The sequence below is a fragment of the Bombina bombina genome, chromosome 5 (assembly GCF_027579735.1).
Source record: "Bombina bombina isolate aBomBom1 chromosome 5, aBomBom1.pri, whole genome shotgun sequence".
NCBI classification, from domain to species: domain Eukaryota; kingdom Metazoa; phylum Chordata; class Amphibia; order Anura; family Bombinatoridae; genus Bombina; species Bombina bombina.
The window spans coordinates 179,098,030-179,123,800 of NC_069503.1; the positions used below are offsets into that span (position 1 = coordinate 179,098,030).

The window sequence follows — 25,771 nt, forward strand, 5'->3', positions numbered from 1 at the left end:
TTGCCGAAACTTCACAAAAGTATGACTAACCCTCCAGGTTGCCCAATTGTGGCAGGCATAGGTTCACTTAAAGGGACAGTTTACACCAGAATTTTTATTGTTTAAAAAGATAGATAATCCCTTTATTACCCATTCCCCAGTTTTGCATAACCAACACCGTTATATTCATATATGTTTTACCTCTGTGATTACCTTGTATCTGGACCTCTGCAGACTGCCCCCTTATCTCAGATATTTTGACTGACATGCAGTTTAGCCAATCAGTGCAGACTCTTAAATAACTACACGTGAGTGAGCACAATGTTATCTATATGTCACACATGAACTAGTACTGTCTAACTGTGAAAAAACTTTCAAAATGCTCTGAGCTAAGAGGCGGTTTTCAACGGTTTAGAAATCAGTTTGAGCCTGCTTAGGTTTAGCTTTTCAAAAATACCACCAAGGGAGCAAAGCAAATGTAATGACTAAAGTCAATTGGAAAGTTGTTTAAAATGTCATGCCCGGTCTGCATTATGAAAGTTTTATTTTGACTAGACTTTCCCTTTAATGAAAACCTCCTATTTTTTAGACAGTTTTTTTTACAACCTATTGTCACCAAATTACCTGGTTACCTGAAAGATACTACAACATTAATCAAACAAATTGAGGATATAGAATGGAAAAACACTTATAGATTTATCACTCTTGATGTTTCATCACTATACAGATCTATTCCCCATACCAAAGGTCTTAATTCTTTAGAGCACTTGTTGTACTCTTCATCTCTGTATGATGACGACACTATTCAATTTCTCTGCTTAATGGCAGAATACTTGCTTACACATATTTTTTTTTTCTTTTTGAGGGTAAATGTTATCTCCAGAGATGTGGCACAGCTATGGGCACGAAGCTTGGGCCGTCCTATGCAAATATCTATATGGGATTCTGGGAGCTGTGCCACATCTTTGGAGAGAACAACCCTTTTAGAGACAATATTATTTATTTTGGAAGATACATAGATGATCTTCTTATAATATGGGATGGTGAGGACCATCTTGTTTCACAGTTTTATGATTATATCAACACTAATCACTTTAATCTTTCTTTTACCATGGAACACAGTTTTTCACACGTCAATTTTGTGGATCTCACATTGGTGGCTTGCTCCAATTCTATTGAAGTAGACTTCTACAGAAAAAACAACTGCAGGGAATTCTATTTTACATTATTCTTCTTGTCATCCTCAACACACACTCCAATTTATTCCTTATGGACAATATATCCGTACAAAAAGAAGACACACGACAAAGATTAATGGCCCGTGTTTACAACACCAAACTACTTGATACAACGAGATAGAGGGTCAATAATATTCCCAGAGAAAATTTACTAAAATACAAAAAGAATAAAAAACAATTTCAATTCTAAACCCATTTTCATCACTACTTATAGTAGAGATTATACAAAAAAAAGAAATATTGTCCAGAGTTGTCTATACTCAAAGGTGACAAAAAACTGAATGCCGTTTCGTCCAAGGGTTGCAATTTTTCTACCAAAAGGGCAAAAAGTCTTAGGACCATCCTTTCCCCCTCTGTTACCCAAGCAACAACAAATGTAGTGGCAACATATGCCAAACTTGTCAATACAGTAAAAGTGGAACGAAATTTGAATCGACAGTGACTAAAACAACATATGAGATTAGATATAATATAACATGTAACACAACCCATGTAATTTATCTATTGACATGTAGGGACTATAACAAACAGTACGTGGGATGTACCAAACGGGCCCTTAGGGACAGAGCTCTTCAACATCTCAGATATCAGTAACCCAGACAGTAATACTCCTATAGCTAAGCATTTCAGATATGAACACCAATCTGATTCTCTTTTACAAATACAAGGTATTAATCATATTCTCAGACATAGGAGAGGAGGTGATAGGGAGAGGTTATTGGCTCAAAAATAAGTATTTTGGATCTTCAAGTTACAATCAAAACATCCTGATGGTTTAAATTCTATTATGGATGTTAATCTGTTTTATTAAAAAAAGTTCTTATATTTAGGTCTTTCCAACAATAATAGTTGATTGTAGACAGGAAGTAAATTAGGATAGTCCATAAATTAAAAAATAAGGTACACATCAGTTTATAGGAAATATTAATACACATATTACTGTTGCATATATTTTAAACCCCCCCCCCCCCCCACCACACACACTTTTTCTTTTCATGGTTGACTACTTTGACATATATTCTATACTGATACATATATATACAGTATATATATATTACAACTTTGATATTAATAAGAATGTTTAACATAATGACTGTGTTTTAGAACAGCAGTATATTATATGGTAATACACCTTTAAATATCAATTGATTCAGGAGTTTCTTGAGCCAATCAGGGACACCTTTGTCTTAGAGGTCTGTGTGGAGTCTGTGGTATGACAGTGATCAAGGGCTAGGGTGAGGCCCGAAACATGTTTGGCACTCTCTTCCATCAGACTGCAGTGTTTTTCTTACATTTTTATGGTGATCTTTATGTTTTTTTATCTTTTTGCTAAATAAATGTTACTTTTTATATAAAATATTTTTTTAAAATTTTTGAGAGGTGCGGAGGATATATGTATTCTCCTACCCCCACAGCCAAATAACAGGGACATGTTATACAATCTCTTAAAGGGACCTATAGTGTAATATCTACAAACACAATTAGAACTGTTTAAATTAAAAGGGTATTAGATCATACTCCTTATTCATCCCAAATGGATGTAATGTATTTATCCTTATAATCAATCTAGCCTCCCTGTATAGTAAATCTCTAACAATATTGCCCCCTCTCTTCTTAGGCAATATTTTTTCCAACACTAAAAATCTTAATTGATTTATTCAAACTGATGGCTCACAAAAAAAAAGTGGGCAGCCGGAGCGTAGGCATTTGAATTTCAGCACTACATTTAAAAAGTTATAGCGCATCTTCATTACAACGTATTAATTAAATTCCATCTAAAATATCAGTAACATTCCTGATCTGAGGGGAAATTTTACCATCACTTTAAATGATGTTTGAACCTCAGTCTAAGAGTTTGGGAAATGTATATAATATCATTTTTTACTTGTTTAAACTTTTATTAGACAGAACAGTTTTAAATTATTAAAAGATAAAAAAAAAAAATCTGCTCCCCTTTTTTCTAAACAACCATTGTCATTTCAGGGGATGTGCTGGTGTTCCTGGATAGCCATTGTGAAGTGAATGAGATGTGGCTGCAGCCTCTTCTTGCTCCCATTAAGGAAAACCCCAAAACAGTGGTGTGCCCGGTTATAGATATTATCAGTGCGGACACATTAATCTACAGCTCCTCCCCTGTTGTACGTGGGGGGTTTAACTGGGGTCTGCACTTTAAGTGGGATCCAGTTCCTCTGTCTGATCTGGGAGGCACTGAGGGATTCATTGCTCCATTTAGGTAAAGAAGGTGAACAGAACTTTGTTAAATGAAAAACGAAGCTGGCAAATGTAAATAAATGTTACTTAAAGAGCTATTGCATGGTAACATTTTCCAATGTAATTTGATCCATTTATCTCCTAGAATGTATTTACTAAAAGCTCCTTAATCTTTATTTCTCCTGTTAAGTGTGGTCAGTCCACGGGTCATCATTACTTCTGGGATATTAACTCCTCCCCAACAGGAAGTGCAAGAGGATCACCCAGCAGAGCTGCTATATAGCTCCTCCCCTCTACGTCACACCCAGTCATTCTCTTGCACCCAACTAATAGATAGGATGTGTGAGAGGACTGTGGTGATTATACTTAGTTTTTATATCTTCAATCAAAAGTTTGTTATTTTAAAACAGCACCGGAGTGTGTTGTTCCTTCTCAGGTAGAATTTGAAGAAGAATCTACTTGAGTTTTTGGATGATTTTAGCCGGCGTAGTTAAGATCATTTTGCTGTTCTCGGCCATCTGAGGAGTGAGGTAAACTTCAGATCAGGGGACAGCGGGCAGGTGGTTCACCTGCAAAGAGGTATGTAGCAGCATATTATTTTCTGAGGAATGGAATTGACTGAGAAAATACTGCCAATACCGATATAATGTAAGTTCAGCCTTAAATGCAGTAGTAGCAACTGGTATCAGGCTATCATGTATGTATATTTACACTTCAGTATTCTGGGGAATGGCACTTCACTGGGATAATACTGTATGCATAAAACTTTTAGCCTAACTTGCAGTGGGAACGACTAGCTGCAGGCTTTCTAATGACATTTCATTTATTTGATGTTAAACGTTTTGCTGGCATGTTAAATCGTTTAATTATCTGAGGTACTGGGTGAAAAATTGTTTTGGGCACTGTTTTTCCACTTGGCGGTCGTTTTATTTAATTTAAGACAGTTTACTGATCTCCCTCACTGTTGTGTGTGAGGGGGAGGGGCCTATTTTGGCGCTTTTGCTACGCATCAGAAAATTCAGTCACAAGTCTGTTTTCTTCCCTGCATGATCCGGTTCGTCTCTACAGAGCTCAAGGGTCTTCAAAAGTTATTTTGAGGGAGGTAATCACTCACAGCAGACCTGTGAGATTGTGCTTTGACTGTGATAAAAAAACGTTTTTATTCTGTACATTTTTTCTGCTATTTAAGGGTTTGTTATTCATTGCTAATGGGGCCAATCCTTGCTAAATTGTGTTTTTACCGGAAAGAATTTGATTTTATAATTTCTCCGGTTCATTGTTACTCAACTGTCATAACTTTTTTTTGTGCTTCTTAAAGGCACAGTACGTTTTTCATATTACTTGTAAATTGAGTTGAAAAGTATTTCCAAGTTTGCTAGTTTAATTGCTAGTGTGTTAAACATGTCTGACTCAGAGGAATATCTCTGTGCTATATGTGCTAAAGCCAAAGTGGAGCCCAATAGAAATTTATGTACTAATTGCATTGATGCTACTTTAAATAAAAGTCAATCTGTACAAATTGAACATCATTCACCAAACAACGAGGGGAAAGTTATGCCGACTAACTTGCCTCACGTGTCAGTACCTGCATCTCCCGCTCGGGAGGTGCGTGATATTGTAACGCCGAGTACTTCAGGGCGGCCATTACAAATCACATTACAGGACATGGCTAATGTTATGACTGAAGTTTTGTCTAAATTACCAGAACTTAGAGGTAAGCGTGATCACTCTGGGGTGAGAACAGAGTGCGCTGATAATAATAGGGCCATGTCAGATACTGCGTCACAATATGCAGAACATGAGGACGGAGAGCTTCAATCTGCAGGTGACGGTTCTGATCCCAATAGAGTGGATTCAGACATTTCTAAATTTAAGTTTAAGCTTGAAAACCTCTGTGTACTGCTAGGGGAGGTATTAGCGGCTCTGAATGATTGTAACACCGTTGCAATCCCAGAGAAATTATGTAGGCTGGATAGATACTATGCGGTACCGGCGAGTACTGACGTATTTCCTATACCTAAGAGACTTACAGAGATAATTACTAAGGACTGGGATAGGCCCGGTGTACCCTTTTCCCCCCCTCCTGTATTTAGAAAAATGTTTCCAATAGACGCCACCACACGGGACTTATGGCAGACGGTCCCTAAGGTGGAGGGAGCGGTTTCTACTCTGGCTAAGCGTACCACTATCCCGGTGGAGGATAGCTGTGCCTTTTCAGATCCAATGGATAAAAAATTAGAGGGTTACCTTAAGAAAATGTTTGTTCAACAAGGTTTTATATTGCAACCCCTTGCATGTATTGCGTCTGTCACGGCCGCGGCCGCTTTTTGGTCCGTGTCCCTGGAAGAGACTCTTGACTCAATAACTATAGATGAGATTTCTAACAAGCTTAAGACTCTTAAGCTAGCTAATTCATTTGTTTCAGATGCCGTAGTACATTTAACTAAACTTACGGCTAAGAATTCCGGATTCGCCATTCAGGCACGCAGAGCACTGTGGCTAAAATCCTGGTCAGCTGACGTTACTTCTAAATCTAAATTACTTAACATACCTTTCAAAGGACAGACCTTATTCGGGCCTGGTTTGAAAGAAATTATCGCTGACATTACTGGAGGTAAGGGCCATGCCCTGCCTCAAGACAGAGCCAAACCTAGGGCTAGACAGTCTAATTTTCGTTCCTTTCGTAATTTCAAGGCAGGAGCAGCATCAACTTCCTCTGCACCAAAACAGGAAGGAGCTGTTGCTCGCTACAGACAAGGCTGGAGACCCAACCAGTCCTGGAACAAGGGCAAGCAGGCCAGAAAACCTGCTGCTGCCCCTAAGACAGCATGAATTGAGGGCCCCCGATCCGGGAACGGATCTAGTGGGGGGCAGACTTTCTCTCTTCGCCCAGGCTTGGGCAAGAGATGTCCAGGATCCCTGGGCACTAGAGATCATATCTCAGGGATATCTTCTGGACTTCAAATCCTCTCCCCCAAAAGGGAGATTTCATCTGTCAAGGTTGTCAACAAACCAAATAAAGAAAGAGGCGTTTCTACGCTGTGTACAAGATCTTTTACTAATGGGAGTGATCCATCCGGTTCCACGGTCGGAACACGGACAGGAGTTTTACTCAAATCTGTTTGTGGTTCCCAAGAAAGAGGGAACCTTCAGACCAATCTTGGATTTAAAGATCCTAAACAAATTCCTAAGAGTTCCATCGTTCAAAATGGAAACTATTCGGACAATCCTACCCATGATCCAAAAGGGTCAGTACATGACCACAGTGGATGTAAAGGATGCTTACCTTCAAATACCGATTCACAAAGATCATTACCGGTATGTAAGGTTTGCCTTCCTAGACAGGCATTACCAGTTTGTAGCTCTTCCATTCGGATTGGCTACGGCTCCAAGAATCTTCACAAAGGTTCTGGGTGCTCTTCTGGCGGTACTAAGACCGCGAGGAATTTCGGTAGCTCCGTACCTAGACGACATTCTGATACAAGCTTCAAGCTTTCAAACTGCCAAGTCTCATACAGAGTTAGTACTGGCATTTCTAAGGTCGCATGGATGGAAGGTGAACGAAAAGAAGAGTTCTCTCTTTCCACTCACAAGAGTTCCCTTCTTGGGGACTCTTATAGATTCTGTAGAAATGAAGATCTACCTGACAGAAGACAGGTTAACAAAGCTTCAAAATGCATGCCGTGTCCTTCATTCCATTCAACACCCGTCAGTGGCTCAATGCATGGAGGTGATCGGCTTAATGGTAGCGGGAATGGACATAGTACCCTTTGCACGCCTTCATCTCAGACCGCTGCAATTGTGCATGCTAAGTCAGGGGAATGGGGATTACTCAGATTTGTCCCCTACTCTGAATCTGGATCAAGAGACCAGAAATTCTCTTCTATGGTGGCTTTCTCGGCCACATCTGTCCAGGGGGATGCCATTCAGCAGGCCAGATTGGACAATTGTAACAACAGACGCCAGCCTACTAGGTTGGGGCGCTGTCTGGAATTCTCTGAAGGCTCAGGGATCATGGACTCAGGAGGAGAGTCTCCTGCCAATAAACATTCTGGAATTGAGAGCAGTTCTCAATGCCCTTCTGGCTTGGCCCCAGTTAACTACTCAGGGGTTCATCAGGTTTCAGTCGGACAACATCACGACTGTAGCTTACATCAACCATCAAGGAGGGACAAGAAGCTCCCTAGCGATGATGGAAGTATCAAAGATAATTCGCTGGGCAGAGTCTCACTCTTGCCACCTGTCAGCAATCCACATCCCGGGAGTGGAGAACTGGGAGGCGGATTTCCTAAGTCGTCAGACTTTTCATCCGGAGGTCTTTGCCCAAATACTTCGACGTTGGGGCAAACCAGAGATAGATCTCATGGCGTCTCGACAGAACGCCAAGCTTCCTTGTTACGGGTCCAGATCCAGGGATCCGGGAGCGGTCCTGATAGATGCTTTGACAGCACCTTGGACCTTCGGGATGGCTTATGTGTTTCCACCCTTCCCAATGCTTCCTCGATTGATTGCCAGAATCAAACAGGAGAGAGCATCAGTGATTCTAATCGCGCCCGCGTGGCCATGCAGGACTTGGTATGCAGATCTAGTGGACATGTCATCCTGTCCACCTTGGTCTCTGCCTCTGAGACAGGACCTTCTGATCCAGGGTCCCTTCAAACATCAAAATCTAATTTCTCTGAAGCTGACTGCTTGGAAATTGAACGCTTGATTTTATCAAAACGTGGATTTTCTGAGTCAGTAATTGATAACTTAATACAGGCTAGGAAGCCTGTTACCAGAAAGATTTACCATAAAATATGGCGTAAATACTTATATTGGTGCGAATCCAAAAGTTACTCATGGAGTAAGGTTAGGATTCCTAGGATATTGTCTTTTCTACAAGAAGGTTTAGAAAAGGGTTTATCCGCTAGTTCCTTAAAGGGACAGATCTCAGCTCTGTCCATTCTTTTACACAAACGTCTGTCAGAAGTTCCAGACGTTCAGGCTTTTTGTCAGGCTTTGGCCAGGATTAAGCCTGTGTTTAAAACTGTTGCTCCACCATGGAGCTTAAACTTAGTTCTTAACGTTTTACAGGGTGTTCCGTTTGAACCCCTTCATTCCATTGATATCAAATTGTTATCTTGGAAAGTTCTGTTTTTAATGGCTATTTCCTCGGCTCGAAGAGTCTCTGAGTTATCTGCCTTACATTGTGATTCTCCTTATCTGATTTTTCATTCAGACAAGGTAGTTCTGCGTACTAAACCTGGGTTCTTACCTAAGGTGGTCACTAACAGGAATATCAATCAAGAGATTGTTGTTCCATCTTTGTGTCCTAATCCTTCTTCAAAGAAGGAACGTCTTCTACACAATCTAGATGTAGTCCGTGCCCTGAAATTTTATTTACAGGCAACTAAAGATTTTCGACAAACGTCTTCACTGTTTGTCGTTTATTCTGGTCAGAGGAGAGGTCAAAAAGCTTCTGCTACCTCTCTCTCCTTTTGGCTTCGTAGCATAATACGTTTAGCTTATGAGACTGCTGGACAGCAACCTCCTGAAAGAATTACAGCTCATTCTACTAGAGCTGTGGCTTCCACTTGGGCCTTTAAGAATGAGGCCTCTGTTGAACAGATTTGCAAGGCTGCAACTTGGTCTTCTCTTCATACTTTTTCCAAATTTTACAAATTTGACACTTTTGCTTCTTCGGAGGCTGTTTTTGGGAGAAAGGTTCTTCAGGCAGTGGTTCCTTCCGTATAAAGATCCTGCCTGTCCCTCCCGTCATCCGTGTACTTTAGCTTTGGTATTGGTATCCCAGAAGTAATGATGACCCGTGGACTGACCACACTTAACAGGAGAAAACATAATTTATGCTTACCTGATAAATTCCTTTCTCCTGTAGTGTGGTCAGTCCACGGCCCGCCCTGTTTTTATGGCAGGTCTAAATTTTTAAATTATACTCCAGTCACCACTGCACCCTTTAGCTTCTCCTTTCTCGTTGGTTCTCGGTCGAATGACTGGGTGTGACGTAGAGGGGAGGAGCTATATAGCAGCTCTGCTGGGTGATCCTCTTGCACTTCCTGTTGGGGAGGAGTTAATATCCCAGAAGTAATGATGACCCGTGGACTGACCACACTACAGGAGAAAGGAATTTATCAGGTAAGCATAAATTATGTTTTTGTAATTTGAAGTATATGATTTGCCTGTGTCAATACTGCAGTATGTAAAAAAGAGACCACAGAAAACCACCTCCTAGTAGGCATTGGGAGAGAGCTCAGTCCATTTAAATGAGTTTCCTGTACCATCTTTAATATAATTAACTCTTAGCAGCTGCTTACCTGAGTACATTGTCCCTTTCATTTTTAACCCCTTAATGACAACTGACGTACCAGGTACGTCATGCAAAAACTAACAGTTAATGACAATGGACGTACCTGGTACGTCCGTTGTCTAACAGAGTGCTGGAAGCGATCACAAATGCTTCCAGCAGCTCTGAGGGTATTGCAGTGATGCCTCGATATGGAGGCATCCTGCAATACCACTTTACAAGCCTCCGATGCAGAGAGAGCCACTCTGTGGCCCTCTCTGCACCGGTAGCCATGGTGCCAGTGTCCGCCGGTGTGAGGGTGCGTGCACGAGGGGGCGAGTGTCCACGTGAACGTGTGCACGTGCGCGCATTAGCCACACTGACACCAATGAATGAGGGCAGAAAGTTTTTTTTAAATATCAAAGGATCTGGGAGGGGGTGAGGGTATTGTGGGGGGGCTGCTACACTACAGAAATAGTTTTTAAGTTAAAAATAAAATAAAAATACTTTTTGGGGGATTTTTGGGGCCAAACTAGGTACTGGCAGACAGCTGCCAGTACCCAAGATGGCGGTAATTAGGTAGGGGAGAGGGTTAGAGAGCTGGAGGGGGGATCAGGGAGGTTGGGGCTAAGGCAGGGGTCCATCACAGCTAAAATATTTTATTATTTTTATTTAAAAAAAAAACAAAAAACTCTTATTTAGTACTGGCAGACTTTCTGCCAGTACTTAAGATGGCGGGAACAATTGTGGGGTGGAGGAGGGAAGAGAGCTGTTTGGGAGGGATCAGGGGGTGGGATGTGTCAGGTGGGAGGCTGATCTCTAAAATTAACCCTGCAAGCTACCTACAAGCTACCTAATTTAACCCCTTCACTGCTGGGCATAATTAACGTGTGGTGCGCAGCAGCATTTAGCGGCCTTCTAATTACCAAAAAGCAACGCCAAAGCCATATAAGTCTACTATTTCTGAACAAAGGGGATCCCAGAAAAGCTTTTACAATAATTTCTGCCATAATAGCACAAGCTGTTTGTAAATAATTTCAGTGAGAAACCTAAAATTGTGAAAAATTTAAAGTTTTTTTTATTTGCTCGCATTTGGCGGTGAAATGGTGGCATAAAATATACCAAAATGGGCCTAGATCAATACTTGGGGTTGTCTACTACACTACACTAAAGCTAAAATTAACCCTACAAGCTCCCTAATTAACCCCTTCACTCCTGGGCATAAAACACGTGTGGTGCGCAGCGGCATTTAGCGGCCTTCTAATTACCAAAAAGCAACCCCAAAGCCATATAAGTGTGCTATTTCTGAAAAAAGGAGATCCCAGAGAAGCATTTACAACCATTTGTGCCATAATTGCAGAAGCTGTTTGTAAATAATTTCAGTGGGAAACCTAAAGTTTGTGACAAATTTTGTGAAAAAGTGAACTTTTTTTTTTTTTTTTGATCGCATTTGGCGGTGAAATGGTAGCATGAAATATACCAAAATGGGCCTAGATCAATACTTTGGGTTGTCTTCTAACAAAAAATATATACATGTCAAGGGATATTCAGGTATTCCTGACAGATATCAGGGTTCCAATGTAACTAGCGCTAATTTTTAAAAAAAGTGGTTTGGAAATAGCAAAGTGCTACTTGTATTTATTGCCCCATAAATTGCAAAAAAAAGCAAAGAACGTGTAAACATTTGGTATTTCTAAACTCAGGACAAAATTTAGAAACTATTTAGCATGGGTGTTTTTTGGTGATTGCAGATGTGTAACATATTTTGGGGTTCAAAGTTAGAAAAAGTGTGGGTTTTTTTCCATTTTTTCCTCATATTTTATTATTTTTTTTTAGTAAATTATAACACATGATGAAAATAATGGTATCTTTAGAAAGTCCATTTAATGGTGAGAAAAACGGTATATAATATGTGTGGGTACAGTAAATGAGTAAGAGGAAAATTACAGCTAAACACAAACACTGCAGAAATGTAAAAATAGCCATTGTCATTAAGGGTAAGAAAATTGAAAAATGGTCCGGTCATTAAGGGGTTAAAGGGCCATAATACCCAAATGTTTAAACACTTGAAAGTGATGCTGCATAGCTGTAAAAAGCTGATTAGAAAATATCACCTGAACATCTCTATGTAAAAAAGAAAGATATTTTACCTCAAAAGTTCCTCAGTAGCCACCTCCCATTGTAAAGGATTTGTAAGCAGCATATTAGTGTGTCTGTCCCGGGACAACTGAAAGGATGAGCATCGTGAACTCTCATATTATTTCACCAATCAGATAAAGGAAGCTTACTATGAAATCTCATGAGAGTTAAGTCAAATCTCATGAGATCACAGTAAGAGTTCATGACCTCAGCACTGCTGATGCCGATTGGCTGCTGTTCATTTCTTCTTTTTTTTTTAATTTTTCTTACCTGCAGCTGGGAGCAGCTGAGTATAACTTTTTACACAGAACTCACTCTGCTGAGCTGAGGAGATTGTGAGGTAAAATATCTTCCTTTTTTACATAGAGATGCTCAGGTGATATTTTCCTGTCAGCTTTTTACAGTTATACTGCATCAGTTTCAAGTAATTTAGCATCTGAGTATTATGTCCCTTTAAGCCAAGTGGCTTTTTATACCTGCTATCTCACTGCAATAAATCTATCAGAATTTTGCTCCATGTGAGTATCTTCCATTTGGTGTCCGCTTGTGCCCTATTGCACTATTGTGGGCTTCTATTTTCAGTAACCTTAAGAATATGATCCATGTTGGTGAGACTTCGAGACCCTGGTAGGATCCTCTGGGACCAGCACCACAATCTACTGAAGCACAGATTTAAAATAAAGCTGCATATTTGAGACTCCCTCTAACGTATCTTTGTCGCATGCATTTTTATTTTTATGCTCTTTTTCAACAACCCAAACTAAGAAAAAAAAAGGGCAATCACAAAGCTCTTTCGTATTTATATAGTTACAATATTTTGGTTGGCATTAGTATGTATTTGTAACCACTACAATATATTAAGTGCTATTATGTTTTATATATTCCTGTAAGTATGACATTATTACTTCTTCATAGGTAATCGATATGGGCCCGTAACTTTCCAAGTGGATGTGCAGCGCAAACTTATTATTTTTTAATACTAATAAATGATCAGGTTACTTGGCAAAATGTCAGATTAGTCTCCCAAGAAAAGCTCACAGGTTCATACCAGTAGCTGGACTGCTATTTGGAAAATGTGTTGTGTTTGAATTGGCTAATGTCATATAAATTTTAATCCTGCAATGTGGAAGTAATTCTTAACTTTCCAGAGCAGAGCTCTATAAAATCTAATTTCCCTGCTGTCTTGACTTATTATAATTTTGACTTCTAAATGACTATATTCCTTTCTGCTACTTTGAATTTACTTTTCTATATTAATTTATTTACTTTTAATGTGTACATATGTAACTATGGGAATCTTGGGAAAAGGTTAAATGGATTTTAAACTCAAAAACATTCCGCATAAAATGTTTTTTTTTTTTTGTTGTTGTTTTTTAATTAATTTTTAAAAACCTTGCCAATTTATAATCATGGTAATTATTTTTCCTGCTTGATCTGTAATCTGATTCTAAAATTGTGGCTTTTCCACTGCCCCAGAGAGGCTTGAATGCATCCAGCATGAATCGGATCACTGACTCCTCTCCAGTCCATATGTTTTGGGCCCTAATTAGTCACACATACTTGAGATTGTTCAAGTGGTATGATTTATTTTGATTTTTACCGTGTTTTAATGTGATAGAGATTTTATTATTGCACAATTTGTAACATATACAAATTCAGCTCCAAAGCAGCAATGTGCTACTGGGGAGCTAGCTGAGACAAGAGGCATATGTGTGTAGCCACCAATCACCATCTTGCGAGTAGGGCATTGTTGATCATGAGCCTACCTAGGCATGCTTCTTAACAAAAGATACCAAGAGAACAAATTGCATTTTATAATAGAAGTAAATTGAAAGTCTCTTAAAATTGATTTATCTATCTGAACCATGAAAAATCAATGTTGGCTTTCATGTGCCTTTAACTGGTAATATATACTATGCATATATAAAAAAAATACTTGCTTCTCTTTTTAGGAAGTGACAGTTAAAATGAATGTAAAGTTTAATGAATAAGTGCCCGGAATCTAAAAATATTCTTAAAAACAGGAGCACTTTCATTCATTATACATTACAATGAAGCTTCTTTTTAAAAATATTTATCCTCCGCCCGCACCTCCTGCTGTAGTTAGCAGTTCGATGACGAATCGGGCTTCCTCCAATCGTTGCGTGCCTCACAAGCTGGATGCCAAAGGGGGCACACAATGATTGGAGGAAGCTGGATTTGTCATTGTTCTGCTAACTACAGCAGGAGGTGCGGGCGGAGGATGGCTGGTCTGTTTTCCATAAAACAAAGGTAATCAATCCTCAACAATATGTAGAACAGATGCCAGGCAAAATACTGTGCTCGTGACGACCATGGAAATCTGCCCAATTCCACTATGACAATATGAAACATGGAAATGTCCACAGCACAATTTGCTTAAAAAGTATCTTTATTGACAATAGCATGATTAAGTGACAGCAGTCACGAAACGTCGCTCTATCTTTTGTCAATAAAGATACTTTTTAAGCAAATTGTGCTGTGGACATTTCCATGTTTCATAAAACAAAGGTAAATATTTTTTAAAAAAAAGCTTAGTTTGTAAAGTTTAATACATGAAGGTGCCCCTGTTTTTAAGAGTATTTTTAGATTCCGGGCACTTATTTATTTAGTGTTAAAGGCACATGCACAGTGAGTGACACATTTGGTCATGAACTTTCAGAGAACACTTACTATTTTTGTTACTTTGTTTCCGCCCGTGATACATTTGTATCACAATTTCATAAGTTATTTACAGATTTTATTGTTAAAATATTTTCTAGGTCTCCAACCATGGCTGGTGGACTTTTTGCAATGAACAGAGAATACTTTAATACTCTGGGACAGTACGACAGTGGCATGGACATCTGGGGAGGAGAAAATCTAGAAATATCATTTCGGGTACATACAGCATTAAGAGCTGCTTTGTTTTTTATTTTAATGAAATAGGCCTAATTTAATTAATTTTGCTACCATCAGTTGTTAAATGTGATCATTAGATAATCTAACAATACAGATTATCATTACTGACACAGTTCAGACCCAGCACATGTATCTTGCAGTGGCTCAGCATCTTTTGAGGGTACATACAAATGTAATAAATGTAGATAAATAAGTTCACCGGGAAAGCACCCAAAATGAATCCATATACACAAAACATTGATACACTTTTGTTTGATTGTCTTATGAACTGATCTGCTGTTTATGCTTTTTTTTAAACCCCCCCCCCCCCCTGTACTTATTTGTTGTAAAATTATTTTAAAACTGCTTACATTTTAAATGAATAGTTGTTTTTTTTTATTCTTATATAGAGGATGGCACTACTTTTACCAAAGCTATAGTTGGCTTAGATCTATGGAAGGTCCAGGGTATTAAGTATGGGAAGACAGAGAATCCTCAACCATTAATTGAACATAAAATAACTTCAGTTGGCCATATATTGTTAGCAATTTTTATATTTTTAAAGAAAAATATTCCCTGTATTAAATTTGGCAAATTCAACAAGAATAATACTGAAATTCTCTGGTATATTTTAGATTTGGATGTGTGGTGGCACACTTCTGATCGTACCATGCTCTAGGGTCGGGCACATCTTCCGCAAACGGCGTCCTTATGGCTCACCTGGAGGTCATGACACTATGGCCCATAATTCCTTGCGTCTGGCACATGTGTGGATGGATGAATATAAGGTAAAGTAGTCTGCATAATGTTATATAATCCTCTACATTAGCATGGGCTACTGTGAATGGAAAGGGTAAGTTTTTTTTTTATTTAGAGTCTGCAAAACAATTCTCAATTGCGTAAACATAGAGGCAGCTGCGATGGCGCAGCAGTCAGCAAGATGGCGGGAGAGGATGTGTCACTCATTCACCTTGTTTGTGTACTCGTCTCACAACAATCCAAACTTGTGCATAAAATGTGAATTAGGCAGAATGCCCGGATAAACCAGGAAGGATCTAAATTTGTTTGATATTAAAGGGACAGTAAACACCTTGTAATTACAAGACGTTTCTGTTGTGTTGCTATAGAATAACATATCTGCCAAGTCTTAACATTTTTAAAACACTTTAACACCCTCTTTACTGCAATTATTTTTCAATAACTAAAAAGGAGGCAAAATAAATAATAAAAATATTTTGCGAAGTTGTTTCATTACGCATAACTAAGCATTTTATATGAAAGTCTCAAGGTGTTTACTGTCCATTTAAGCAAAGCATGGGAAAAATGGCCTGTACAATATATGGACATTTTTTAAAACCATTTTATTTAACATTTTTGTATTAAACTTGACCGCAAAAAAAAATGTTGCATTAATATTTTAAAGAGGTAGGCCAGCTTTATACAGCAATAATTTGCCAAGAAACTGCAATACAGCCATTAAAACATAGAAAATCTTTCTAGTTATAATAACGAAATGCGTTGTATCCTGATGCTCTGTAGTTTTGATGCCTCCTCTCTTTACCAAATAACAATTTGTATTAATATTTCACTGATCCACAACAGAATCCAAAACGGCAAATTAACACTAAGGTAGTCACTATCTTTTATGTTAAAGGGACAGTATTCTTTTAAAATTGGGTTTTCCCTTAATTTATTTCCAATGACTTTTTATACCAGTGGCAGAGTAAAAAATGTATAAGAAATTGCATTTTCAGGTTTGTGTATTTGAAATAGCTGTTTTTGTGCTTTGAAACCACAACCTATTAAAATGGGTTGAACGTGTACACTTTTTGTGTACACACACATGCTTCCTTATCTTACATATGTCTGTAAACCAAATACCTATTCTTAGAGAGAACAATGGAAAATTAACATTTGATTACTTAAAGGGACAGTTTAGTCAAAGTTAAACTTTTATGATTCAGATAGGGCATGCAATTTTAAACAACTTTTCAATTTTGCTTTTAACGAATTTAATTTTGTTGTTTTGGTATTTTTTGTTGAAAGCTAAACCTAGGTAGGCTAATATGCTAATTTGAAAGCCCTAGAAGGCCACTTCTTATCTCAGTGCCTTTTGACAGTTTGTCACAGTTAGACAGCGCTACTTCACGTGTGCCATTTAGATAACATTGTGCTCACCCCGTGGAGTTATTTATGAGTAAAGGAGCTACAATTTAATACACTCCAGCAAGTAAAATGGATAATTGGGAACAAATTAACAGGGAGAAATCCTTAGGAAGTGACACGATTTTTAAAAAGTGTTGTTGTTTATGTGTATTCTAGATTTTAGATAAATCCATTCAATTAAATCAGGCCTCTCCAACATAAGGCCTGGAAATCACAGTGCAACCCTCCATTAGTATTTGCCTGCCTCTCCACCTCCCCGAATTGAATACTGTATGTGTCTGAACCAAGGAGGAAAAATGTACTACTTTGATTTTATAATAGCGGTATTTCTTTTCAAGTTACAAATATGTGATGCTCTACACATCGGAGATAGAAACATAACTATACTATGTGGACTATCGGATATCTATAATTGTGTAAGCCAGCACAGTAACAGATATCTAAGTATTGCTCATTTGAGGTTTCTGAATATGATATATGTAGTTTTTGCAGTCCATTTATTAAAGTTGCTAAAAGTAGAAGAGAACCTATATGAAAATCTCCACATCACTTTGAGTGCCTCAAATTACAGCCCAACCCCAAAAGTTATCAAAAATAGTTTTTGCGTCAAATTTGGACGCGAAAAGAGGCAGATAAAATAGAAACCAGTCTAGATGATAAGTGGATTTTTCAAACTGTCTGCACAGTCAAAGGTGTTTTTTTTGCTCACGTGATAGTGAATGATACTTTCTCACGGGAAAGTTGTACCACCATGCTTTGCAACATGTATTAAAAAGTGGGCCCAAGAACATTTCAATTTATATTTTGTTTTGTGGCAAATAGCTAACCCTCAGTCATTTCATTGCTCTCAAACTCAAACGTCCAGGCTAGTGCAGAATGTAGAGGTTGTAACATGATCCTGCAAAACCTACACAAACACTTATGATACTTAGTTGGGCATCACAGACCATTTGCACATTGAGGGAATGAAAATGCTTTCGATAGCGGAAAATTACCTCTTTCTTTCCTAAGATATGGTGAGTCCATGGCTTCATCAATTACTGTTGGGAATATCACTCCTGGCCAGCAGGAGGATGCAAAGAGCACCACAGTCAAACTGTTAAGTATCACTTCCCTTCCCACAACCCCCAGTCATTCTCTTTGCCTTCGGTGCAAGGAGGAGGAGAAGTTTTGGTGTCTGAAGAAGATTGGATTTATTTTACTTCAATCAAGAGTTTATTATTTTGAAAGCCAGAGTAAGTTTGCTCTGATCTTTACTCTCAAGATTGGGTCTAGACGTACTCCACGTCAGTCTCTCCAGTAGGGCAGTGGTGGCTTTAAAGTAGTTAAGAACTTGTGAAGTGGGCTTCGCTGCGTTTTTTTCTAACATGTTGCTGCCCTGGTATATCAAGCCAGAGTAGGCTTGCTCTGCTCTTTCTTTTGTTCACAGGTCACTGTTAGGAGTTGCATCTTTCCATACTTTGTGAGTCGTCTGACTGCCGGACAGCAAGAATGAAGGTAAGTGCCTTTTTGTCTTCTGGCTAGGAGGCTGGCACTGAAGGGGTTAAGGACCCTCTGTTTTTTTAGGTGGGACAAATTTTTATGGATGGTGGACAGGCACATTAATGCATGAGACTTGGAGACTTTGGGGTTAACCTCCTTCACAGCAAGGAAGGGGTTAACCATCTGTGGGGTGACGTTTTAAAATTCCATGTGTGTTTTAGGACACTTTATTATATTTTCTGTGTTTTTATGCAGGACCTTTGTAAAGCAGCTCCGTTAAGTCCCTTAGTTTCTTTTAAATTGATCTAATGTCAGGGCACTGACTGTTAGCAGTGCGCAAATGACGCCATTTCTAAGGGGCTGCGCAACTGTTCAGTTTTCACCACTTGTTTGAAAGCGCATCAAGGAAACTGCACGAGAGATTTAGAGCAACCTTGTATAAATAAGGTTGAGAATTGAATCCTGCTATACGTACATTTTCTGTCGGCCTGTAGGAATTTCTCATAATAGAGGAAAGTTTGGCAACGGAATTAGACTCCATTCCATGCCAAAATGGCGGCGCAATTTTTAGAGGTGGCTGAGCTTGTGTATTTAACTCCTCCTTCGTTCTCCGGCATGAGAACGGAGCAGCGTTATTGTACTGTGTGTGGCAAATATTTTAAAGAATATAAAGGGGAGAGTTGTGAATGTCCTTTTCTAAGTTATTTTTCAGTTAAATAAAAATATTGGATTTTTTTCTTCCTTGCTTTATTTGCAATGAGATTTGTTTATTACATGCTGGTCCTTATTTCTTATTACTAACGTTTTTGTAATTACACAGCATTCACATACATGCAGGCACACAACACACATACATGCAGGCACACACACTACACAGCATTCACATGCATGCAGGCACACCACACACACAACTACACAACATTCACATACATGCAGGCACACACTGCACAGCATTCACATACATGCAGGCACACAATGCGCACACACACACTACACAGCATTCACATACATGCAGGCACACAATGCGCACACACACACACACACTACACAGCATTCACATACATGCAGGCACACACACACACTCACACACACACTACACAGCATTCACATACATGCAGGCACACAACACACACACACTACACAGCATTCACATACATGCAGGCAAACCACACACACACACACACTACACAGTATTCACATACATGCAGGCACACCACACACACACACACACACACACACTGCACAGCATTCACATACATGCAGGCACACAACACACACACTACACAGCATTCACATACATGCAGGCACACAACACACACACTGCACAGCATTCACATACATGCAGCCACACAACACACACACTACACAGCATTCACATACATGCAGGCACACAACACACACACTACACAGCATTCACATACATGCAGGCACACACACACTACACAGCATTCACATACATGTACACAGTTGCAATGGAGACTACAGGCTGATTACTGCTTGTCTACAGCCAATACAAATGACACATATATTCAAGGAAATAATTATATCTATGTATGGTTTAAAAATAAATATTACTATAAAGGCAAACAGTTGCAAAACAGAAGGTCATTTACCATCAGAACTATTGAGACCAATACAGCAGTTACTTTGTCCCTTTTTTCAGGCTCTCTATATAAAACATTTTACTAATCCTGTCTGTCACTTTGATCCATATGACATTTTCTGTCACTCTCCATATTTCTCGACTCACTCTGTGACTTGGCTGTTTCTCCCTGTGTGTTGTCCTTATCATTCGCTCTCTTTCTTTTTCTCTTGTTAAGTGTGTTCAGTCCACGGGGCATCCATTACTTATGGGATATATTCTCCTCCCCAACAGGAAGTTGCAAGAGGATCACCCAAGCAGAGCTGCTATATTGCTCCTCCCCTCACATGTCATATCCAGTCATTCTCTTGCAACCCTCAACAAAGAAGGAGGTCGCGGGAGGAGTTGGAGTTTTTACTTAATTATTCTTCAATCAAAAGCTTGTTATTTTAAATGGCACCGGAGTGTGCTGTTTTTTCTATCTCAGGCAGTATTTGGAAGAAGAAACTGAATGCGTTTTCTATGATCTTAGCAGGCGTAACTAAGATCCACTGGCTGTTCTCGACATTCTGAGGAGTGGGGTAACTTCAGAACATGGGAATAGCATGCGGGGTCCACCGCAAATGAGGTATGTGCAGTACAATATTTTCTGGGAATGGAATTGACTAAGAAAATACTGCTGTTACCCGTATGATGTAAGTACAGCCTTAAATGCAGTAGTAGTGACTGGTATCAGGCTGATAAATGTATGCACAGTAGAGTTATTTTCTAGGGACTAGAATTTGACTGTGAAAATACTGTTAATAATGAAATAATGCTTAAGCCTTATCTGCAGTGGTAGCGACTGGTTGCAGGCTTAGTAATAACTTTGCATGACTTTTAAAGAAGTTTATTTTCAAAACGTTTACTGGCATGTTGTTCGTTTTGTGAGGTACTTTGGTGATAAATCCTTTGGGCATGAATTTTTTTCCACATGGTTAACGTATATTTCTGCATAGAAACCGTTATATCAGGTCTCCCACTGTTGTAAATGAGCGGGAGGGGCCTCTTTTTAGCGCCTTGTTGCGCAGTTAAAATTCTAGCACAGTCTTCCTGCTTCTTCCTCCTTGATCCAGGACGTCTCTAGAGAGCTCAGGGGTCTTCAAAATTCGTTTTTTGCGGGAGGTAATCAGTCACAGCAGACCTGTGACAGTGTGTTAGACTGTGATAAAAACGTTTTATATTAATTTGATATCCGTTTTTTTGGGTACTGAGGGGTTAATCATCCGGTTACTAATGGGTGCAATCCTCTGCTAATTAATACATTTAAAGAATTGTTGACTATAACTGAATTATTCTTTAGTTACTCAACTGTGTTTTTTAAAAGCGCTGCAGCGTTTTTTATATTGCTTGCAAACTTATTGAAAGTATTTTCCAAGCTTGCTAGCTTCATTGCTAGTCTGTTTCCTCTGATACAGAGGAATCTGCTTGTTCATTATGTTTAAAAGCCGTTGTGGAGCCCAATAGAAATATGTGTACCAATTGTATTGATGTTACTTTGAAAAATCAATCTGTACCGCTTAAAAAATTATCACCAGACAACGAGGGGGCAGTTATGCCGTCTAACTCTCCTCACGTGTCAGTACCTTCGTCTCCCGCTCGGGAGGTGCGTGAGATTGAGGCGCCAAGTACATGAAGGCCCTTACAAATCACTTTACATGATATGGCTAATGTTATGAAAGAAGTATTATACAATATGCCAGAGTTAAGAGGCAAGCGCGACAGTTCTGGGTTAAGGACAGAGCGCGCCGATGACACAAGAGCCATGTCTGATACTGCGTCACAATTTGCAGAACATGAGGACGGAGAGCTTCATTCTGTGGGTGACGGTTCTGATTCGGGGAGACCGGATTCAGAAATTTCAAATTTTAAATTTAAGCTTGAGAACCTCCGCGTGTTGCTAGGGGAGGTGTTAGCGGCTCTGAATGATTGTGACACGGTGGCAATCCCAGAGAAATTATGTAAGCTGGATAAATACTACGCAGTACCGGTGTGTACTGACGTTTTTCCTATACCAAAGAGGCTTACAGAGATTATTAGTAAGGAGTGGGATAGACCCGGTGTGCCTTTTTCCCCTCCTCCGATATTTAGAAAAATGTTCCCTATAGACGCCACCACACGAGACTTATGGCAGACGGTCCCTAAGGTGGAGGGAGCAGTTTCTACTTTAGCCAAGCGTACCACTATCCCGGTGGAGGATAGCTGTGCTTTCTCAGATCCAATGGATAAAAAATTAGAGGGTTATCTTAAGAAAATGTTTATTCAACAAGGTTTTATATTACAGCCTCTTGCATGCATTGCGCCTGTCACTGCTGCAGCGGCATTCTGGTTTGAGTCTCTGGAAGAGGCGATTCGCACAGCACCATTGGATGTGTCTCTGAGCAAGATTAGAACCCTTAAGCTGGCTAATGCGTTTGTTTCGGATGCCGTAGTGCATTTAACCAAACTTACGGCTAAAAATTCCAGATTCGCCATACAGGCGCGCAGAGCGCTTTGGCTTAAATCCTGGTCAGCAGATGTAACTTCTAAGTCTAAATTACTAAACATTCCTTTCAAAGGGCAGACCTTATTCGGGCCCGGCTTGAAGGAAATTATTTCTGACATTACTGGAGGTAAGGGCCACACCCTTCCTCAGGACAGGGCCAAATCGAAGGCCAAACAGTCTAATTTTCGTGCCTTTCGTAATTTCAAGGCAGGAGCAGCATCAACTTCCTCCGCTCCAAAACAGGAAGGAACTACTGCTCGTTACAGACAGGGTTGGAAAGGCAACCAGTCATGGAACAAGGGCAAGCAGGCCAGAAAGCCTACTTCCGCCCCTAAGACAGCATGAAGTCGGGGCCCCCTTTCCGGAGACGGATCTAGTGGGGGGCAGACTCTCTCTCTTCGCCCAGGCTTGGGCAAGAGATGTACAGGATCCCTGGACGCTGGAGATTATATCTCAGGGATACCTTCTGGATTTCAAGACTTCTCCTCCACAAGGGAGGTTTCATCTGTCAAGGTTATCAACAAACCTAGTAAAGAAAGAGACATTTCTACAATGTGTACAAGACCTCTTAGTGATGGGAGTGATCCACCCAGTTCCGCGGACGGAACAGGGGCAAGGGTTTTATTCAAATCTGTTTGTGGTTCCCAAGAAAGAGGGAACCTTCAGACCAATCTTAGATTTAAAAATCTTAAACAAATTCCTAAGGGTTCCATCGTTCAAGATGGAAACCATTCGGTCCATCCTACCCATGATCCAAGAGGGTCAATATATGACCACAGTGGATTTAAAGGATGCCTACCTTCACATACCGATTCACAAAGATCATTATCGGTACCTAAGGTTTGCCTTTCTAGACAGGCATTACCAGTTTGTAGCGCTTCCCTTCGGGTTGGCTACGGCCCCGAGAATTTTTACAAAGGTTCTGGGCTCTCTTCAAGACCACGAGGCATAGCGGTGGCTCCGTCCCTAGACGACATTCTGATACAAGCGTCAAGTTTTCAAAATGCAAAGTCTCATACAGAGATAGTTCTAGCATTTCTGAGGTCGCATGGGTGGAAAGTGAACGTGGAAAAGAGTTCTCTGTTACCACTCACAAGGGTCCCTTTTCTAGGGACTCTTATAGATTCTGTAGAGATGAAGATTTACCTGACGGAGTCCAGGCTATCAAAACTTCTCAATGCTTGCCGTGTCCTTCACTCCATTCCAAGCCCATCAGTAGCTCAGTGCATGGAAGTGATTGGCTTAATGGTCGCGGCGATGGACATAGTGCCATTTGCGCGCCTACATCTCAGACCGCTGCAACTATGCATGCTAAGTCAATGGAACGGGGATTACTCAGATCTGTCCCCTTTGCTAAATCTGGACCAGGAGACCAGAGATTCTCTTCTCTGGTGGTTATCTCGGGTTCATCTGTCCAAAGGAATGTCCTTTCGCAGACCAGATTGGACGATTGTGACAACAGATGCCAGCCTACTAGGCTGGGGAGCAGTCTGGAACTCCCTGAAGGCTCAGGGATCGTGGACTCAGGAGGAGAAACTCCTCCCAATAAACATTCTAGAATTAAGGGCAATATTCAATGCTCTTCTAGCTTGGCCTCAGTTGGCAACACTGAGGTTCATCAGATTTCAGTCGGACAACATCACGACTGTGGCTTACATCAATCATCAAGGGGGAACCAGGAGTTCCCTAGCGATGTTGGAAGTCTCGAAGATAATTCGCTGGGCAGAGTCTCACTCTTGCAACCTGTCAGCGATCTACATCCCAGGCGTGGAGAACTGGGAGGCGGATTTTTTAAGTCGCCAGACTTTTCATCCGGGGGAGTGGGAACTTCACCCGGAGGTATTTGCCCAACTAATTCTTCGTTGGGGCAAACCGGATCTGGATCTCATGGCATCTCGCCAGAACGCCAAGCTTCCTTGTTACGGATCCAGGTCCAGGGACCCGGGAGCGGTGCTGGTAGATGCACTAGCAGCCCCTTGGGTTTTCAACATAGCTTATGTGTTTCCACCTTTTCCGTTGCTTCCTCGACTGATTGCCAGGATCAAACAGGAGAGAGCATCAGTGATTCTGATAGCGCCTGCGTGGCCACGCAGGACCTGGTATGCAGACCTGGTGGACATGTCGTCCTGTCCACCATGGTCTCTACCCCTGAGGCAGGACTTTCTAATTCAGGGTCCTTTCAACCATCCAAACCTAATTTCTCTGAGGCTGACTGCTTGTAAATTGAACGCTTGATTTTATCAAAGCGTGGGTTTTCGGATTCGGTTATTGATACATTAATACAGGCTCGGAAACCTGTTACCAGAAGAATTTACCACAAGATATGGCGTAAATATTTATATTGGTGTGAATCCAAGAGTTACTCATGGAGTAAGGTTAGGATTCCTAGGATATTGTCTTTTCTACAAGAGGGTTTAGAAAAGGGCTTATCCGCTAGTTCACTAAAGGGACAGATTTCTGCTCTGTCTATTCTTTTACACAAGCGTCTGGCAGAGAATCCAGACGTCCAGGCTTTGGCTAGGATTAAGCCTGTGTTTAAAGCTGTTGCTCCTCCGTGGAGCTTAAACTTGGTTCTTAAAGTTCTCCAGGGTGTTCCGTTTGAACCCCTTCATTCCATTGATATTAAGCTTTTATCTTGGAAAGTTCTGTTTTTGATGGCTATTTCCTCGGCTCGAAGAGTTTCTGAGTTATCTGCCTTACATTGTGATTCTCCTTATCTGATCTTTCATTCAGACAAGGTAGTCCTGTGTACTAAACCTGGGTTTTTACCTAAGGTTGTTTCTAACAAGAATATCAATCAAGAGATTGTTGTTCCATCCTTATGTCCTAATCCTTCTTCAAAGAAGGAACGTCTTTTGCATAATCTAGACGTGGTTCTTCGGAGGCTGTTTTTGGGAGAAAGGTTCTACAGGCAGTGGTTCCTTCTGTTTAATGTTCCTGCCTTGTCCCTCCCATCATCCGTGTACTTTAGCTTTGGTATTGGTATCCCATAAGTAATGGATGACCCGTGGACTGAACACACTTAACAAGAGAAAACATAATTTATGCTTACCTGATAAATTTATTTCTCTTGTAGTGTGTTTAGTCCACGGGCCGCCCTGTCTATTTGAGGCAGGTTCTAAATTTTAAATTATAACTCCAGTCACCACTGCACCCTATAGTTTCTCCTTTCTCGTCTTGTTTCGGTCGAATGACTGGATATGACATGTGAGGGGAGGAGCTATATAGCAGCTCTGCTTGGGTGATCCTCTTGCAACTTCCTGTTGGGG

At 40.2% G+C, this 25,771-nt stretch overlaps 1 protein-coding gene across 1 annotated transcript in view; it reads left to right on the forward strand.

The window, feature by feature from the left end:
* The window catches only part of GALNT11 (polypeptide N-acetylgalactosaminyltransferase 11), a 114,311-nt gene that overhangs the window by 54,524 nt on the left and 34,016 nt on the right, over window positions 1-25,771 (forward strand). The window contains exons 6-8 of the mRNA XM_053715667.1: window positions 3,201-3,450; window positions 14,631-14,748; window positions 15,384-15,536. Coding sequence (XP_053571642.1) covers window positions 3,201-3,450; window positions 14,631-14,748; window positions 15,384-15,536 — 521 coding nt within the window. The remainder of the gene's footprint in view (window positions 1-3,200; window positions 3,451-14,630; window positions 14,749-15,383; window positions 15,537-25,771) is intronic.